The 14,583-nt window shown below is 34.5% G+C and overlaps 1 protein-coding gene across 1 annotated transcript in view; it reads left to right on the forward strand.

Annotated features, from left to right (window-relative positions):
* CNTLN (centlein) overlaps positions 1-14,583 on the forward strand; it is a 225,146-nt gene that overhangs the window by 157,018 nt on the left and 53,545 nt on the right. Inside the window, 5 exon segments of the mRNA XM_049769389.1 lie at positions 1,297-1,323; positions 1,325-1,388; positions 1,464-1,555; positions 1,557-1,652; positions 1,654-1,692. Of these exon segments, the coding sequence (XP_049625346.1) occupies positions 1,297-1,323; positions 1,325-1,388; positions 1,464-1,555; positions 1,557-1,652; positions 1,654-1,692 (318 nt within the window).

Genomic DNA, 14,583 nt, shown 5'->3' on the forward strand with positions numbered 1-14,583 from the left:
TTAGACAGTTATAGGAATGTAGTGAAGAAAATACACAGATTATTTTGTTATTATCCAGTATTATTTTATCTTAACTTGGCAAAAGTATAAATAGTCTACATGTAACAGAAAGTTATATTGAATAATAATGATCCAGGTTTATAGGGAATAATTTGAATAATTTAATATTATCATTTTAATTTAATTGATTTTGTTTATATATCTTCTGTCTTCTAGGTCAACACTAGTGTACCTATTGTGTTCATTTATGAGGTCTTGATGTCAATTTTAGAATTCTAGTATGTGAGCCTTTTTAGCTAAGTAAAATATGTTTTAAATAAGGGTAAGATCTACCACAGTTTCCTTAGTCATTCATTTGTTAAAGAGCGTCTTGGTTGTTTTTCAGAGTCTGGCAATTGTAAATAGTGCTACAATAAATATAGGTGCGAGGAAGGAATTTTTGTATTGCATTGCATTGCATCATATCGTACCGTATCGTATCATATTGTATTGTATTTAGGAGTGGTATAGCTGGATCATATGGGAGCTCAACTTCCAGTTTTTTGAGGAATCTCCATATTCTTTTCCATAAGGGCTGGACCAGATGGCATTCTCATCAGCAGTGAATGGGAGTTCCTTTCTCTCCACATCCCTGCCAGCAATGATTATTCTTATTCTTTTCTCTGTGGCGTGAGATGGTACGTCATTGCTTTTATTTGCATCTCACTGATGATTAGTGATGTGGAGAATTTTTCATGTGCCTTTTGGCCATTTGTATTTCTTCTTTGAGACAAGCAAGATGCCCTTCAACAGATGAATGGCTAAAGAAACTGTGGTACATATACACAATGAAATATTATGTAGCCGTCAAGAGAGATGAAGTCATGAAATTTTCCTATACATAGATGTACATGGAATCTATTATGCTGAGTGAAATAAGTCAGAGGCAGAGAGATAGACACAGAATAGTCTCACTCATATATGAGGTTTTAGGAAAAAGAAAAGACATTATTGTATAAATATCCCAGAGAACAATAGAGGATGAGGTCTGGAGAGGACTGGCTCATGATGTGAAGCTCAACCACAAAGATGTTGGTGGAGTGCAGTTAGAGAAGTAGCAATGCAGTCTTGAATACAGGCTGGAAGGGTGAGTGAGGAGGGAGATTGAGGACATTGGTGATGGGAATGTTGCACTGGTGAAGTTGGATTGAAATCCAACTACAATCATGTTTGTAATCAAGGTGATTAAATAAAGATATTTTCTTTAAAAAATTAAGGGTAATATAGTAATCAGATTCTATAAATCTTTCAAATTAGGATTTTCATTATAAGAATGCAAAAAAGGTCAACTTTTCTAAAGAAGAATAACATTAGTCAAAAGGGTTCTTATACAACAATTCCTACCAGAGGTAAGAATCATATTAAATTAATACTTTTTTATTTAATGCTATTTAAAATATCATTAACAATATCTTTTTACATAGCTAACAAAGAAAAGTGGAAAAATATACCTTCCCAGAAATCAAACAGCAACAATTTTTTATTACGAGAACGAATTATATCCTTACAGCAACAAAAACAGTTTACTTCAGAATGCCAAGAAAAAAGCAGCAGAATTATCTGTTAAAGAATATAAAGAGGTCAATGAAAAGCTCCTTCAGCAACAGCAAGCATTCTGATCAACGAATTCAGACAAGCAAACAGACAATAAAGGTAAAATTAACTTTATAAATATATTATAATGAGCCATATCATATGGCTTAAGTGGAAGAGCCTTATCTTTGCAGGGACCTGGTTTAGTCTAGGACAATATACCACAACACTTCTGTTGGGAATGGCCCTAGGTCCCAAGAAATGCTTGAGTGGTTGACTCCAAAAAAGAATACATAAATAACCATATTAGAAAAAAATATTTTGTTTTGCACAAATGTTTGCTTAGCATATATTTTTGGCAATTCTTTGAGTTAAAAAGTTTTATCTAGTCACTAATCTAATTTAATGCCTATATTTTAAATTTTGGTGCTGTAGATTATTCATAAGACCTTCTGAATGCAGAGCATGCACTTGGCCACTGAGGTACAACCTCAATCTTCCTCTATTTCTTTAATAATGTTTGCTAAGGAACAATATGTATACATGAGGAACCTCAAATCACAAAGACAAAGAGCTTTCTTTTTCCAAGTAATTTTTCTCATGTGTTGACCAAGTACCTTCTTTGTTAGCATTTAGGATTTTTTTGTTGTTGTTGTTTATTTTTTTGGTTTTGGGGCCACATCTGGTGACGCTCAGGGGTTAATCCTGGCTATGCACTCAGATTTGCTCTGGGGGACCATATGGGACGCCAGGGATTGAACCCAGGTCCATCATGGGTCAGCCACATGCAAGGTCAATGCCCTACTTCTGCACTATTGCTCCAGCCCCTTGTTACCTCTTAGTTTTAAAACAACTTGTTTTATGACCCATCATATAGAACAGAGGTTCCCAAACTTATTTTCAGAAAACACCATTTTCAGAAAAAAAATTACTCTGTGCCCCAGATACAACCAAAACTATATCCCCCAATATCGTTATTGTTCCAGTGTCCCCTAACTCCACAGGGTGATATTATCAGTGGAACACACTGATATAGTGGATCACATTAGTGATCCATGTGTACTTGAAAAGAATGTACCATATTTTCTGGTGTATAAGACAACTTTTTAATCCATGAAATCCTTCAGGGGTCGTTTTATAAGCCAGTACATGGCATGCTGAAACTTACTCCAGCTTCAGGGATGAGTGATCTGCCCCCTCTTACCACTGCATCCCTCTGTTCAGCGTTTATTGGACACAGAGGAGTCACTCTGTCTCCCTCTAGCTGTCCTATTAATCACTGCACCCCAGCTAGCTGCTCCTGGAGGATCCTCTCCCTGCTCTCAATGTACCATATTTTCCGGCATATAAGCTGACTTTTTAACCCATGAAAAACTTCTTAAAAGTCGGGGTCATCTTACATGCTGGTATATGGCATGCTGAAACTTACTCCAGCTTCAGGGATGAATGACCCGCCCCCGTCTTACAACCACATCCCCTCCAGATGTCAGGTGCCATCACTTAGTCCTCTGCTTGTCCTGATTCATCTTTCAGGGCACACAGAGGAGCTGAATTATCAAGCATTGCATCCCATCCAGCTGCTGGGTGTCATAGCGGGTATGAGGATATCTGATGTTCAGTCTTCTGTTCAGCTTTTATGGGACACAGAGGAGGCATTCTGTCTCCCTCTAGCTGTCCTACTAATTACTGCACCCCAGCCAGCTGTTCTTGGAGGAGCCTCCTTTCCCTGCTCTCAATGTAGATCACAATTAAAAATTCACAGTCAGGGGCTAGAGTGGTGGCACAAGCAGTAAGGCATCTGCCTTGTGTGCGCTAGCCTAGGACAGATCACGGTTTGATCACCTGGTGTTCCATATGGTTCCCTAAGCCAGGAGCAATTTCTGAGCACATAGACAGGAGTAACCCCTGAACGTCACCAGGTGTGGTCGAAGTAACAAACAAAAATCATTTTCACTCAATACAAATGACAAATGTAAAATAATTTTTGGCACTTCAAAGTCTAGCTTTATTAAATATATACTGTTAATCTTTGAGGGTTGTACTCCTTTTCTCTTACGTTTTTTTAATATCCATTTGATATGTGTTAAAAGAGAGGTAGTCTTATATGGTGAATATAGCCCAAACCCTATATTTTAGCAGGAAAAGTAGGGATTGACTTATATGCCCAGTTGTATAAGTTGACTTATATGCTGGAAAATATGGTATATTCTATTTTGTTTGGTTGAATTTTGTATGTGTGTATATGTACAGACCACCACATTGAATATGGTTTCTACATGATTTAAGAATGATGCCTAACTTCTATATCTTTGCTGATTTTCATCCTTCCATCAATTATTAAGAGTTAACTGAATATTATTCATGTTTTAGTTAATAGTGAAATAGAATTCATTTCACTCTACAGTTCACTCATTTAATTTAGTGAATGTTACTAATACACAAAGCTGTTCAACAGCCAGCAAAATCAATTTCAGAACATTTGTATCTTTTGAAGAAATACCCATGGGCCATAGTGGGTAGAGGATGTGATACTGCTGAATTGGATTCGATCCCTGGCACCCGAGTTCTGACAGGATTGATCCCTGATTACAGAAGCAGGAGTAAGCCCTGAGTACAGTTGGGTGCAGCCCAAACAACATCAATAAAAGAATAAAAAGAAACCCAGCAATTTTTGCTATCATCCATTTGGCATTTCTACAAGACCTAGAAAACCACAAATTTCTATCTTTGTGGGTCTTGTATTCTTTTTTATGTAGTGGAAATCATACAATACTTAGCATTGCTATATGACTTCTTTAATTAGCATATGATTTTGAAATTCGATGAGTATAGAATGTATCACTTAAGCCTAAAGACTTTGAAAATATACTTCTCCATTAAAAAAATAAAATAAAAATGGATGAAAATTGGAACTAGAGCAGTGGCGCAGCAGTAAGGCATTTGCCTTGCATGTGTCATACCTAAGACTGACTGCTGTTCAATCTTCCAGTGTCCCATATGGTCCCCCAAGCAGGAGCAATTTCTGAGCACATAGCCAGGAGTTACCCATGAGAGTCACATGGTGTGACCCAAAAACCAAAAAAAAGGATGAAAATTATAATATTGGGGTATCAGTACAAAGAGAAGGGCATTTGCCTTGCACGTGGCTGACCCAGGATTTGTCCCTAGCAAGCCATATGTTCCTCGAGAAAACACCAACCAGCTCCCTGAGTACAGAGCCTGTAGTAAGTCCTAAATACTGCCAGTATAGTTAAAAAAAAAACAGCAAAAGAATTGTCAGATGCCAAATTTTCATAATACTGGGAACAGAATCTAATCGTCTAAGTACTATTATATTTTGAAGATAGTTAATGGCCTAAGAAAGCTACATATTTTTTTAAATTGCAAACTCTTTCATAGTTGGGTTTCAGACATAGAATGAATCAGGGCCAGTCCTGTCCACCTCCCTCTACCAATGTTCCCCAAGTGCATCCTATACTAGCCCCCTGTCCCCAGTCTGCCAATATAATAGACCCATTTTATTTATACTGTTATAGTTTGGGTTTCTTGATATTATTGTTGTTAACTTTGACTTGAATATTTAGATTTGTCCTTTTTGAACACCACCATTGCACCTGTTTTTTAAGCAAGAAATTCCTTCTCTTGAAAAAAATAACAACTATTAAATAATAGTTTTAGGGCTTTGTTGTTGTTGGTGGTGGTGGTGGTGGTGGTGGTGGTGTTGGAGTAAGAGATTTGAACCAGACCTAGCTGTGCTCTGTACCCTGTGATACAGTGGAACAAATCAAGGGCTCCTGATTGCAAATCATGCTCTTCAGTCTTTGAGCCATTGCCTCAGACTCAAAAGTACTTTAAATAAAGCTATAAACATTTTGTGATTCTTTATGAACATAGAAAAATTGACCATTTAATCAAGTGAAAATATGGTATGTCAATTATATTAAAACTAATTTTTAAGTATTAGGCTGTTTTGGTTTTTATTAGCTTTTTGTTTTGATTTTTTGAACTATACCTTAATAGTGCTCAGGAGTTACTTCTGGATCAGAACTCAAAATTCATTACTGGAAGGCATAGGGGGACCATATGAGATGCTGGGGATTTAATCTGGTTTGGCCTTGTGCAAGTCAAGTGCCTTATCTCTGTAATATTTTTCTGGCAACTTAAGTATTGGATTTACATAGGAAAATACAGACATTATTTTGTAGCTGAATGACTTGCTGATACCTGATTCATTGTTGAAAGAATAATGATAAAAACCTCTTCAAATTAATAGTGCCTCCTACCAACATAAAATTGATTCTATAATAAGTATTATAGCAAAATGTATATGATTTTTAGATATAATAATAAGCTACTTTTACATGAAGCACTTCAATTATTATTAAATTAACAAAGTTAAATGTTTACGGTGAATACTTTAAAATGAATCTAATTAGGGGACCAGAGAGATAGCATGGAGGTAGGGCATTTGCCTTGCATGTAGAAGGACAGTGGTTCGAATTCCAGCATCCCATATGGTCCCCCAAGCCTGCCAGGAGTGATTGCTGAGTGTAGAGCCAGGAGTGATCCCTGAGTGCTGCTGGATGTGACTCCCCCAAAACAAAACAAAACAAAAATTAATCTAATTAGCATAATGTATTTTATATTGAGATAATTTGGTTTGCAGCATTGGATGTGTTTTATTGATACAATTGCATGACACACAACCAATGTAAAAATACCTGTTCCACCATCAGGTTCTATAAGAACCACCTCTCCGCCATGTTTTCTAACAATTCTTTATTTTGGGATGGAAAGTCACATCCAGTGACGCTTAGGGTTACTCCTGGCGTGTACTTAGGGATCAAGGAGTGATAATCAGGGTACTATGTGGGAAGATGGTATCAAACCTATGGCAATTAGACAAGCACTCCACCTGCTGTATTTGCTATCACTTCATTCCCTCTACCAGAATTATTATTGCAAAATGGGCCATCAAGTAATAGAAGTGCACCAAAGCCAACAATTGACTGGATTTTCCAGTTTGATGCTCAGTTCTGTTACCCAGGAAACTTACTCATAATACATCGAAGATATTCTAAAAGTGATTCCCAAGTAAAACTTACAATATGGAAATGCCATCTTGTTTTGATATGATATAAGTGCTATGATATAAGTGTATTATGACTATAGGGAAATCCTTCACTTTGTGCTATAGAATAGATCTTAACAATGTTCACTCGCACATGCAAACACAAACTTTATCTTCTAGAAAAAGGATGACATTTCCTCATAAATTTACTATTTTATAAAGTCTAGAATATTTTAGATTTGATATCAAATAATTTTCAGCTGAGAGATATCAAATGTAAATGGGAATTTTTATTTTCTGTATAATTTATTATTGTTATTATTTGGGCTTAGGATCCACACCATAAGGCTTATTTCTGCCTTTGCTCAGAGAAATAAACTTTCTTGGGAGTAGTTGGGGGACTGTATGCCGTACTGAGATTCAGTCTGGATCAGCCATATGCAAGGCAAGATCTTTCACATTAACAATCTCTGTAGCCCTAATTTTATTTTTTAAATATTCTCTTTAGAGAAGTGACACAACTGTGATTAAATGATGGTCATATTTAACTCTAATAAATTTATTTGATGGCTTTGACAATTTTATAGCTGTTCATACTTTCTTTTGATTAATACGAAAATGATATGCATTTTCCTATCCATTATTTGTAAAAAAAAAAAAGAAGAAGAAGAAAGAAAAAATATATATTGGCTTTGGGAGCCACAACTTGTAGTACAGGTCTTGGTCCACACTCATTACTGATAATCGCGCACTGTAGGGATCAAACCTGGGTCAGTTGCATACAAAGCAGCATCATAACCTACCTCACCAGCTTTCCTCAATTTACTGTTAATCTATATGTATATTTATATTAAGTACACTATTTGTGGACAACATATCATTTGCCTTATTTCTTGATTTCTTTTGACAATTTATAGTAGATTTTTGTTCTTAAGTTTTTGGATTTTGAACTGTATCTAGAATATCTTAGGGGCTTATTCACCTACTTGCTCAGTTTTTATCACCTATTCTTTATAATAGTTTCAGAAGAAGGATAGCCTAATATTATATATGTGGTAATGAAGGCTTTAAACAGTGAAACAAATTGCACAAAATCAGGCTGCTAAATTTAGATAAATTTATAACCTAAATCAATTATAACCTAATCATTTATAACCTAAATCAATCTCTTATTTTAACTTATAAACTTTCTATTTTAAAAAGACATTTTATTTTACACAGTTTTGCATTTAATATTGTTTTAACATTTATTCTGTTGCAAATAGGTAACAAGGGTGCAAAAACTATACATTATACTTCTAATTAAATGCATAGTACATTGTCAATAAAGGTTAACTTATTTCCTGTCTTTTACCATAAACTGATACAATAAAGCAAAATTTTTATTAAAATTTTAAAATTTTGTAAGCAAAAGTTCTTCCTTGTGCTCATATCATTCTAAATATAGAATATCACCCAAAGTATGTTTTATGTGTTTTCCTGCAGCATTTACCTGAGCCTTTTTTCCTTTTCTAAGTTCAGCATAATGATGTAATCTATTGAGTTTGAAATGGCAATATGGTATATAAGTGAAAGTATTTTACAATTACTTATACTTGGAATCTAGGAACCAGTTTGTGACTTGAGAAATGAAGGATAAACACACTTGTGTCAAGATTTAATAGTCATTCACAGTGAAGAAAGGGAAATATTTGATAGCACTGGATTACCAATAAACAGCTAGAAACTATAGTATCATGAAAATGGTAGTTTTGATTTGAGTTAATGTTACTGGTATGGTGCCTTCCTGTATAGAAAAATGTCATCACAAATCCTAATAATTACAGTTCACTTTTGTAACCTTTCTCATAACTATAAATTTAATTTTTGAACCCTGATTTGAACGTATTTTTAAAAGGAAGATCAGTTTTCGTTTAATCTCCCAAAGGTGATTCCCTATATTCATCACAGTTGCAAAAACTGTAGGATTTAGTATTAACAGAGGATGCCTGACAGTAACTCCAAAAGCTGAAGATACTTCACAAAATATAATCTGAAACCAGGCTTTATACAAGATGACTGTTGCCTCTGTAGAATCCAATCATAAATTTTCAGCTTCCATGTTATATAAATATAAATTGTTATAGAAATACATCTGTATGTTTAAATGTTTTGGTTTGGAGCCAGACTGGTAGTGCTCAGGTCCAGTCCTTGCAGACTCTGTCTGGAACCTTTGTGGTGTTTGTGGTGTTGCTAGCATGGTAAGCAGATGCCTTACCTGCTGTACAAGCTTATTAGCCACCAAGAAATATAAACTGTTCGCTAATTTTGTAATTATATATCATTATTTTTGTATGTTAATGAATTCTTGAAACCTCTGGCATTGAACAATATATAGCTAAATCTGCCAATACAGATTTTTTTCTCATAAACATTTGGTAAAAAATATGTAAACAGGTTCATTTGCACAATTTGAATTTTTATATTTCTTCATCTCTTGCTCAAATACATCAACCACTTCATTTTAAATTACCTTAATCTGCCCCCAAATGGAGTACTTATGCCAAATGTCACACTCTGGAATTAAAAAGAAGAAAGCATAAACCAACATCTAACTATCAAAAAATGACTTTAGTTTTTGGACAGATGTAACATATAAACACAGTATATTAACTACTAAATCTAGAGTCATTTTTGCTAAAGCTGTGTAATTCTAAAAGGACCAAGTTTTATGGATCATTATAAAACATACAGGTATATGCTAAATTTCATATATTTGATATAATTAAATAAAAACAATCATGGTGATAGATAGCATATCCTGAACTTACGTATTTTTGTTAATATGTATTTAAACAATACTTCAAGATTTTGAAGGTTTTTATTGTACAAGACTTAGTGCTTTTATGTCAAGAATTATAGGATTTTAAAAAGCTTCATTACCATTTCTGTGATCTGTATTCATATATCTAGTAATAATGAAGTAGAAAACTACTTTCTTGTATTTCTTTGCTAACATACAGCCTTTCTTTATCTTACCCCAACAGTTTGTGCAGTACACATTCTTTGTAGGGTTTTCAGTTTATATATGTCAGATTCTCTTGGGCCATGGCTTTTGCCAGATGAAGCACTTTTGATTTTGAGGCTGATGAAACACAGTGCTATTATTGATCTGTGCATGACACGGCCTGTCTCTCTCCTAGCAGAGTGTAGCAACATTTATCCAGGAATTTGTGAAATGTCACTCGGATCATGTTCGCAAGGTAAACTGTGCAAAAACCAGGATCTAAGATGAGAATCTGTGTGGAATTGGACGTGACTGTCTTATTCTTATGTCCTATCTTGTAGATGAACCAAGTGATATTTGGTAATAGAATGTCTGTGTCTTGCATTAGAGTTTGTAAGGAGCTATTATTTTCACTTAGAACACTATGCACTGTAAATTTATTCTTCTTATACTCTTATCTCAGATTCACTTTGGTTATTAGCACAAATATTAAGATAAGAATATATGGTATGAATAACATCCCTTAGAAATTTATGTTTTTTATAATAAAATTTTAAAACTTCTCTAGTTTGAGGGGGGATTGCAAAATAAATTCTCTAGTTTGAGTAGCCAGTATTATACAATCTTATATCCTTAGTACTATCATTATTTTTATTGATATATATATATATTACATAGCTAAATTCATTGAAATTTTGACCTAATTAGAAACAAGTTACATTTTCTCTTATTGGATTATATTTAAAATGTGTACTTTACATGTTAGTTTTAAATGCCTAAAATACTGACTTCACATGAATAGGTATGTTTTTTTTTTTGCAGTGTAAAATTAAAGTTTAATTTGACCCACATAACACACTATTCAGCAAATATTCAACAATGTTCTAATATTATCTTGGCCCTGTGCAAAATACTTGTTTTTGAAAATAATAGCATATGCATATGTATGTCTACATATAGCTTTATAGTGATTGATACGCTGTGCTTATCCATGTAATTGTATTACTATACAAAATCTCAACATTATTAGACAAGGTTTTGACTTAAACAAAGTTTAGTTTGATTTTAAAGTTGTACATATGAAATAGAACTATTAACAGGAAAATGTGAAATGGGAGCAACTATGAGAAAGCAATTTCCTGAGAATAGTTAATAATCTTGAATAGCTTGAATAAACCCTCTACCTTGAATAGACCTCTATCTTGAATAGACCCTCTACCTTACTGACATATTATCCATATCTAGTGGGGATTGGATAGGTGGGATGTTTGAAAAACACTGCCTGTGCAAAAGAAAACAAAAAAAGATGAAGAAACACAAACCTTTTTATGTAGTTGCTGGTTGGTGTTTTTTGACTGTGTGTGTGTATTTGTGTGTGTGTGTGTGTGTGTGTGTGTGTGTGTGTGTCTTTTTGTAGTTGCTGGCTTTGGTTTTTTTGTTTGTTTTGTTTTGTTTGTTTTGTTTTTTTGTATTTTTCTTATTATTGCTTTGTTTTTTGTTATTGTTTTTTTGTTTTATCTTTTTCTTCTTCTTTTCCTTCCCTCTTCTAAGTTTTTATATATATATATATAAAACACCTAGAAGGACCCCTCCTAGTTTTTTTCTTTCTTTCTTCTTTTCCTTTTTCTGTCTCTATATTTCCAACAGAACCACATTGATTGAATCATCTTGTTCAGCCTCATAAATTGAGGGGGAAAAATAATGGTACCAGGTTCAGACACTTGCATGAACATTTAATGGAAATAAAAAATGATCAGACCTGCACATCAAGCCTAAAGTCAACGACAACAGAATCTATACCTAATCCACAGCAAACTGTACAAGTGGGGACCAGTTACACTGGTATTCTGGGGGGTTAAGGAGGGAAATATGGGATGCATGCTGAGAACAGGAGTGGAGGGAGGACCTCACTGGTGGTGAGAATGCCCCTGATTCATTTTTACTATGTACCTTAAATATTACTGTGAAAGATTTGTAATTCACTTCGGCCAAAATAAAAATTTAAAAAAGAAAAAAAATGTAAAACACCTATTCTTTTTCTTTTTCTTTTTTTTGTTTTTTGTTTTTTGTTTTTGGGCCACACCCGGTGGTGCTCACGGGTTACTCCTGGCTGTCTGCTCAGAAATAGCTCCTGGCAGGCTCGGAGAACCATATGAGACACTGGGATTCGAACCAACCACCTTTGGTCCTGGATCGGCTGCTTGCAAGGCAAATGCCGCTGTGCTATCTCTCCGGGCCCTAAAAAACACCTATTCTTTTTTTTTTTCAAACAGAAAAAGCCATTTTAATCACACATATACATTCATAGGACTTTAAACAAAATGTAATATAAAATATAAAAAAAAACCAAAACCCCACAACAAAAAAAAATTACATTTACTTGTAAACTGCTTAACAGCTGGTGGGTTGGCTGACAGGGCTGCCCAAGAAAAGCAAAAGCAGATATAATGAGGTACATTTTCAATGAATAACCACCACAGATCATGTGAACTGCTCTAGCAGCCCAGTCACCTGTTCCCCAATCTCGCCTCCTTAGAGACAAACCAGGGCAGTCCTCCCATGAATTGAGGGCTCCAGCTATATCGATAAGCACCTCAAAGAACAGACAAAACAAACAAACCAAAAAAAAAAACTAAAACAAACAAACAAAAATCACGCCATGGTCTTGAATTAAGAAACATGGTATAGCACATAACGAAAGAAAAGAAAGGAAGAAAGAAAAAAAATATATAATTGGGGACAACACTTTCAATAATCGCACCCAAACAGATTTTTCTCTTTGGGTGCGATTATTGAAAAACACCTATTCTTAAACCCAACCCTAAACCAGTTGAACCCGAGTTTTGGTAGTGGCCCTGCCACACTTTATATTTTTAAAAGATCTCATGTGATTCTAATGTAAAGTGAGGACTGAGACTAAAGTTTAAGAAAATAAAGACTAGGGGCCGAAGTGGTGGTGCAGAGTGTAAGGCATCTGCCTTGCCTAGCCTAGGATGGACTGCGGTTCGATCCCCTGGCGTCCCATATGGTCCCCCAAGCTGGGAGTGATTTCTGAGTGCATAGCCAGGAGTAACCTCTGAGCATCACTGGATGTGGCCGAAAAACAAAAACAAAACAAAACAAAAAAAATAAAGATTAAATACAAGCAACTATTAAGAGGTAGTTTATTCAGGCAGAAAGTAAGTAAAAAGAGATATTGTGGTCCTGCAAGCCACGGAGCTTGTTGACCAGTCATATATAATAATATAAAAGGTAAAATTTAAAGTACTTACAGGATATTAATGAAATGACTAAAAAGTTGATGGCATATGTACAACTATATTGTGAGGGGGAAATCTCATTTGGAAAAATTGCCAAGAAATTTGGTTAAAATATAAAATATATCCTTATAGGTGTATACCAGCACTTGCTAAAAAAAAAAAAGAAAGAAATGTAAAGCCCTAGTTGTTAAAATTCAGTCATTATAATCCAAATGCTAATTTGTCACTACAATGAAGATATCAAATAAGCAATGGGATATTTAAAACTTAAAGTAGATAACTGAGTTTATTTAAAGGTAGTAATTTGGGAGTTAAAAACATTAGATCATATGTTTCCATCATGATAATGGGAAATATCATCTAGGAATTTATAGAAATAGAAGATCTAAAAGCTTTTTATCCTGAGCCCACTCACACTCCACCCTATAGAACTGGGGCAAAGGCAGTAGGAACAGGGAAGGTGTGAATAATTAACTAGAAAGAAAATAGCAAGACTCTGAAAACAACCAAGATCCCCTTCAACAGATGAATAGCTGAAGAAACTGTGGTACATATACACAATGGAATATTATGCAGCCATCAGGAGAGATGAAGTCATGAAATTTTCCTATACATGGATGTACATGGAATCTATTTATGCTGAGTGAAATAAGTTAGAGGGAGAAAGATAGACACAGAATAGTCTCACTCATCTATGGGTTTTAAGAAAAATAAGAGACGTTTTTGCAATAATTCTCAGTGACAAAAGAGAGGAAGGCTGGAAGGTCCAGCTCATGATGTGAAGCTCACCACAAAGAGTGATGAGTGCAGTTAGAGAAATAACTACATCTAGAGCTATCATAACAATGCAAATGAATGAGGAAAGTAGAAAGCCTGTCTCAAGTACAGGCAGGAGATGGGGATGGGGAGGAGGGATATTTGGGACATTGGTGCTGGAAATGCTGCACTGGTGAAGGGGGTGTTCTTTACATGACTGAAACCCAACTCTAATCATATTTGTAATCAAGATATTTAAATAAATATATAAAAAAAACTAGAAAGAAAACAAAAAGAAAGGAGTATCTTGGAGGCCAAATGACGAAAGTTATCTACCTCAGTTATAAAGTGGCCACTATTATAAAATGCTAGAATATGAGAAACTAAGAAATGAAAGAATATAACTAAATCATAGCTAGATATTTTGGAGTTAATTTAAAGAGATTTGTTACAGATGAATATAAAATTTTTAAATATTGGGTAACAGGTTCAAATTAAATAATGTAAAATTGATCATCTCATACTCAAGATAAAATTAAATGACTTAGCAAAGTTACTTTGACGAAAAGTTAATATATGCATTATTTCACCAAAATAATAAATCTTAATCTAAATATTTATTAAAATGGTTACATAGAATCCGGTAAGGGACCTTATTGATAGCAGTCATTCATAGCATATGCATTTTCTTAGTTCATTTTCTAGCAGTGCATAACCTGAATCTTAGCAGATATCGTCATGATAGTCTGACACATTAATATCCAAGTAAGTCCTAAGGCCCCAGCAGCCGGACCAAGTATTGTCATGGTTGGACCAGAAGCCCTGAGCAATGACAGTGAAGCCAGTAATAGCAACAATAGAATGTTTTCATAATTAGGCCAAAAACAGATCTATAGGTTTTCAAGATTTAATTTTATGTAGAAATGTTATATCATGAA

Source organism: Suncus etruscus, chromosome 1, assembly GCF_024139225.1.
Source record: "Suncus etruscus isolate mSunEtr1 chromosome 1, mSunEtr1.pri.cur, whole genome shotgun sequence".
In the NCBI taxonomy this organism is placed as follows: Eukaryota; Metazoa; Chordata; class Mammalia; order Eulipotyphla; family Soricidae; genus Suncus; species Suncus etruscus.